The 6,365-nt window shown below is 49.3% G+C and overlaps 1 protein-coding gene across 1 annotated transcript in view; it reads left to right on the forward strand.

Moving 5' to 3' along the window:
• The window catches only part of DMTN (dematin actin binding protein), a 25,830-nt gene that overhangs the window by 15,363 nt on the left and 4,102 nt on the right, over positions 1-6,365 (forward strand). The window contains exons 6-7 of the mRNA XM_011968778.1: positions 3-49; positions 1,302-1,407. Of these exons, the coding sequence (XP_011824168.1) occupies positions 3-49; positions 1,302-1,407 (153 nt within the window). The remainder of the gene's footprint in view (positions 1-2; positions 50-1,301; positions 1,408-6,365) is intronic.

The following is a 6,365-nucleotide window of genomic DNA, read 5'->3' on the forward strand; positions in this document are numbered from 1 at the left end:
AGAGGAAATGAAGGCTCTCAGGGAGCGTCAGAGAGAGGAACTCAGTAAGGTAGCATCTCGCCACCCCTCACCCTCTACCCATGTGCAGGAGTCTCATTCTGTTGCCCAGGCTGGCATGCAGTGGCATTATCTCAGGTCACTACAACCTCTGCTCCCAGGTTCAAGTGATTCTCCTGCCTCAACCTCCTGAGTAGCTGGGATTACGGGTGCGCCACCACCTCACCCAGCTAATTTTTTTTTTTTTTTTTAAGTAGAGACAGGGTTTTGTCATGTTGGCCAGGCTGGTCTTGAACTCCTGACCTCAAGTGATCTGCCCACCTCGGCCTCCCAAAGTGCTTGGGTTACAGGCGTGAGCCACTGTGCCCAGCCCACCCTGTGTCTTTTTGTGGACAGAAGTTCTGGCTCCGTAGCCAGTCGAAGGGGCTCCTACCCAAAAAGCATGCTTTTTGGAATATGTGGGGGAACGTCTTCTTGCCAAGACCCCAGGTTTTTGCTTTTGAAGGGACATCTCGACTTTATGCTGCTTTCTGGGGGACACTACTTGATATTAGGATCAAAAGCACAGAAAAGGATGGTCCCACCAGAGCTGGGCGCTAGCAGCCTGAGTGATCCATGGGAAGAGCAAAAAGGAGAGTATGGGCTACGGGCCTCCAGGGGAGGAGGGAGAACCATGGAAAAGCCATTGACAGTGACATGGGCCTGGGCTCTGGGCAGGGTGACCTGGGACAGGGACAGGGAGGCCACCATGGTAGAGTTCTACCGAGCAGCTCAGACTCCTGGCTCTCGAGGGTGGCCAAACCCAATGTGGCCATGTGTCAGTCACGAACGAGAGGCTCCGTGAGCTCCAGAGCACGAACTAGCCACTTCGGAAATGTCCCCAGTCCTGCCAGCGGCATGCCCGACTCTGGACCTTTTGGAGATAAGAAACGAGTATTGGCCCAGCACGGTGGCTCACACCTGTAATCCCAACACTTTGGGAGGCCAAGGCAAGAGGATCGCTTGAGCCCAGGATTTTGAGACCAGGCTGGGCAACATGGTGAAACCCCATCTCTACAAAAAAACAATTAGCTAGCTGGGTGTGGTGGTGCATGCCTGTGGTCCCAGCTCCTCAAGAGGCTGAGGAGGTTGGATTGCTTGAGCCCAGGAGGTCAAGGCTGCAGTGAGCCATGTTTGTGCCACTGAACTCCAGCCTGGGGGACAGAGTGAGACCCTCTCTCAAAAAAAAAAAAAAAAAAAAAGAAAAAAAAAAAAAAGAAACAAGTGTCTACGTCTTGGCTCCATCTTCCTTTCTCCCTCCTCAGGTTACTTCCAACTTGGGAAAGATGATCTTGAAAGAAGAGATGGAAAAGTCATTGCCAATCCGAAGGAAAACCCGCTCCCTGCCTGACCGGACACCCTTCCATACCTGTGAGTGCTGTGGAGGGGACTCAGAGTCACCTGGCCAGAGATGGAGGCCTGACTCTGTGCGTCTGTTGACTTATGACACATACAGGATGCAATCCCTGACCCAAAGTATGGCTGCTCTCCTGGGAGCAAGACTCCCAGTCGTGGAACAATGTCAGATGATAAATGAGAGTATCGGCTAAAGCAGAATTCAGCAAGTCTGGTTTAATTGACAACCATTTATTGAGCGTTTACCATGTGCTAGGCACTGGGCATATAAGCAGGGAAAAAATCTAGTCTTGTCCTCTGGTAGCTTGTGGTCAGCAGGGAAACTGTCATGGAACCTGGGGTTTCGGTGCAGTGTGGCCGGTAGTGTGATCAAGGTGTGCAGGGTGCTTTAGGAGCACAGCAACAGGGCCTGGGAGGCTAAACTGAGGGGTTTTGTTGTTGCTGTTTGTTGCTTGTTTGTTTTATTGAGACAGGGCCTTGCTCTGTTGCCCAGGCTGGAATACAGTAGTGCAGTCTCAGGTCACTGCAACCTCCACTTCTCGGGCTCAAGCAGTCCTCCCACTTCAGCCTTCTGAGTAGCTGGGATTACAGGTGTGCGCCACCATGCCTGGCCAATTTTTAAAATCTTCTGTAGCAACAAAGTCTCACAATGTTGCCCAGACTGCGCTTGAACTTCTGGACTCAAGCAATCATCCTGCCTTGGCCTCCCAAACTGTTGGGATTACAGGTGTGAGTCACCATATCCAGCTTAAACTGAGTCTTGAAGGCTGAGACTCCAAGCAAGCCAGACAAAGTGAGTGGAAGACGGCATCGTAGACATTGGGAATGGTGTGGGAGTGAAATTTGAAACATGAAACCTCTGGCTGGCTGAGCCTCCAGAAGTCTGGAATTACAGAGCACAGAGCACACTGTGGGGCAGTGGGCAGTGCGGCCAAGAGACAGGGAGCGGGGCAGGCTTTGAATGCCATGGTCCACTATCCAGCACGCTACCCTGGACTTCCTCAAAGCTTGGCGACTGGAGAGGAGAGGGAGAGACCTGAAAACCCAGGAATGGAAGCTGCGAAGACTCTTAAAGCCTAAGAGGGGGCCCGGCATGGTGGCTCACGCCTGTAATCCCAGCACTTTGGGAGGCTGAGGCAGGCAGATAACAAGGTCAGGAGTTCGAGACCAGCCTGACCAACATGGTGAAAACTCATCTCTACTAAAAATACCAAAATTAGGCCAGACATGCTCACGCCTGTAATCCCAACACTTTGGGAGGCCAAGGCAGGTGGATCGCCTGAGGTCAGGAGTTTGAAAGCAGCCTGGCCAACATGGCGAAAACCCATCTCTACTAAAAATACAAAAATTAGCCAGGCATGGTGGCGCATGCCTATAATCCCAGCTACTTAGGCGGCTGAGGCAGGAGAATCACTTGAATCCGAGAGGTGGAGGTTGCAGTGAGCTGAGATCAAGCCACTGCACTCCAGCCGAGGTGACAGAGCGAGACTCCATCTCAAAAAAAAAAAAAAAAAGCCTAACAGGAAACCACATAGTGTCACTTCTGCATTGTAGCTACCAAAGCCAGTCACTGGCCGCCTAGACTCCTTCTCCTTCTCCTTCTCCTTCTCCTTCTCCTTCTCCTCCTCCTCCTCCTCCTCCTTCTTCTTCTACTTCCTTTTTTTTTTCTTCTTTTTTTTGGCAGGGTCTCGCTTTGTTGCCCAGGCTGGAGTGCAGTGGCACCATCTTGGCTGACTGCAATCTCTATCTTCTGGGCTTGAGTGATCTTCCTGCCTTGGCCTTCTGAGTAGCTGGGACTACAGGTGCATGCCACCATGCCCAGCTAATTTTTTTTTTTTTGAGACAGAGTCTCACTGTCGCCCAGGCTGGAGTGCAATGGTGTGATCTTGGCTCACTGCAACCACTGTCTCCCTGGTTCAAGCAATTCTCCTGCCCTAGCCTCTCGAGTACCTGGGACTACAGACACACACCACCATGCCCAGATAATTTTTGTATTTTTAGTAGAGATGGGTTTTCGCCATGTTGGCCAGGCTGCTTTCAAACTCCTGACCTCAGGCGATCCACCTGCCTTGGCCTCCCAAAGTGTTGGGATTACAGGCGTGAGCATGTCTGGCCTAATTTTGGTATTTTTAGTAGAGATGAGTTTTCATCATGTTGCCCAGGCTGGTCTTGAACTCCCGGGCTCAAGCAATCCTCCTACCTCGGCCTCCCAAAGTGCTGGGATTACAGGCGTGAGCCACTGCGCCCAGCCAAGACTCTAATTCTTGATGACAGGCACCGCAAGGTCTGATTGCAGAAAGCATGAAAGATGGGAGGCAATGGTACAGGCCATCTTTGGAAACAATCTACCGCACTCTCCAATAGTCTGGATAAGGGCTAAAAACAGATGTGGGTCCAGAGACGAGGGAATGGATTTGAGAATATATAAACAATTGAATCTGCTGGATTGAATCCAGTGGCTGATTGGACGTGGGAGGTGCGAGAGAGAGGAGTTGAGGTTTTTGTCTTGGGTGCTAGGTGATGACCAACTTGGAACTGAGATAATAAGAGAGGCGGAGTTTCAGGGCAAGATGAGAGACTGGTTTTGGACATGTGGGGTTTGAAGTGCCCCGTGTAGAGCACTGTGGGTGGGAGGCACATCTGGCAGAGTCAGGAGCTTGAGGGTCTTCAGCTTGCTTATATGTGGCAGGAAAATAGTGAGGAGAAAGTGAGATTGTACAGAGAGAGAAGGGAAGGGTGCCTAAGGCTTCCGTTAGAGGTCCAGTCCGGGCTCACGCCTGTAATCCCAGCACTTTGGAAGGCTGAGGTGAGAGGATTGCTTCAAGTCAGGAATTTGAGATCAGCCTCAGCAACATAGTGAGACCCTGTCTCTACAAAAACTAGAAAAATTAGTTGGGAGTGGTGGCGTGTGCCTGTAGTCTCTGCTAGTTGGGTGGCTGAGATGGGAGCTATGATCGTGTCACTGCAATCCAGCCTGGGTGACAGAGTGAGACCCTGTCTCTAATTTTATTTATATATATATATATGGGCTGGTTTGAGGGCTGGTTGAGATCAAGCCCCAGAATGTGAGGGAGGCTGGCCTTGAAAGGCCTCCCCTGGGGGTTGGGAACTTGGATCCAGGGGCAGGCCGGATGAGAAGCTGAGGTTGTCTGCTGAGCATTAGTGGGTGAGACTTCGTGAGAATGGCGAGGGTTTGGAACTGCCATGGAGGGGAGGAGAAATGTGTGAGGCTTGGCCTTTGTAGTGAAGCTCATCTACATTGTGTGGGCTGTATGTCCACAGCTGGGGGCAGGATGGGAGCTGCTGGGTTGACCCTGGCTTAGCGTTTTGTAAGGATAGGTGCTGAGGGGCCAGGCTGCACCGTGGAGGAGCTGATGAAAGTGGTTACTGTGCCCAGCCACAGGGCCGAAGCGGAGAAGGTAATGACAGAAGGCGGGCGGTGGAGGAGGTAGGAGGGGAATGAAGAAACTGGAGGTCTCCATGAGGTTGGTGGGCTGGGTGGTGGGGATGGAGCTGAGCCAAAGCCACAGAGTGAATGGTCCAAGCTTACAGTTTCTAGGCATCGTGGTTCGGCTGATGACAAGTCCTGGGCGTGACCCTTTGAAAGGGCTGTCTCACGTGGAGCAGAGGTGAAAACCACTGGAACTGGGGAATTCAAGGACCTCAAGGTTAATACGTGGTTAGGACATCTGAGTGTTCCCCAGAGCTCTCGGGATGCTGTCTCTGTGGGTGGGAAGAGCTACAGAAGTTTATTAGAGAATGTAGAATAAAGAGTTAAGGCCTGAAGAATGATGTGGACAGAGGATGTGTGAAGGTTGGATTCAGTGTCAGTGTTCTGCCAGAATCTTCTATTCAGCCCAGGTTAGCTCTTTAACTTCCATTTCGGCCTCGTGAAGTTGAATAGCCAGATGCCTACCTCGGGATCATCTTTGGCGTCCCTGAACTTGCGGGTGATTAATGATCACATGACTCTGTAGGTTACTGTCATATTAAAACAACCTGAATTCAAGAATCATGAACAGGCATGTCATTTCTGATTTAATGGTGACACTGGAATAGTCGCTGTGGAACACACGTAAGCATTTTATAATAGAAGTAATTTGGAGGGGAGAATCTTCGTGCAGGGTTTGAAGGTTGAAATTCTATCAGTCGGTTGAATAAATGTATACTTATTATTGTAAGAGTGAAATGCTTCTGTAGTGAATGGTGATTGTGAAAGCTATTTTCTAAATAAAAATAAGTGTTAGGGGAAAAAAAATGAGGTTTTGTTCTCAATAATTGAACCCTTCCAAGCCACAGATTTCGTAAGAATATTTTAAGAAAAGGCTAGGTGCTGTGGCTCACGCCCGTAATCCCAGCACTTTGGGAGGCCGAGGCAGGTGGATCACCTGAGGTCAGGAGTTCAAGAGCAACGTGGACAACATGGTGAAACCCTGTCTCTAACAAAAATACACAAATTAGGGGGGCATGGTGGCATGTGCCTGTAATCCCAGCTATTTGGGAGGCTGAGGCAGGAGAATCACTTGAGCCTGGGAGGCAGAGGTTGCGGTGAGCCGAGACTGTACCACTGCACTCCAGCCTGGGCAACAGAGCGAGACTCCATATAAAATATATATATATGTGTGTGTGTGTGTGTGTGTGTGTATACATGTATATATATATACGTATATATACATTTATATGTACATATATTTATATATGTGTATATATATTTATATATGTATATATATTTTAAGATAGTTCCTCGTAGTTTTGAATCTATGGAGGTTAACTATTTATACAGAAATGCTTGTGGAAACAGTTGATATAGATGCCAGCCATTTCTAGCAATTGGAGGTGAAGGCATTTTGAGATCACATCGAGCTGAGGATCTTAGGTACAAAGTTATTTCTAGGAAAACATTACTGGAAACAAATTTTCTTGAATTACAATTTGCAGTACTTGAAAACTGAGAGATCCTATTAAATGTGCAA

Source organism: Mandrillus leucophaeus, unplaced genomic scaffold (genome assembly GCF_000951045.1).
Source record: "Mandrillus leucophaeus isolate KB7577 unplaced genomic scaffold, Mleu.le_1.0 Scaffold86, whole genome shotgun sequence".
Classification (NCBI taxonomy): Eukaryota; Metazoa; Chordata; class Mammalia; order Primates; family Cercopithecidae; genus Mandrillus; species Mandrillus leucophaeus.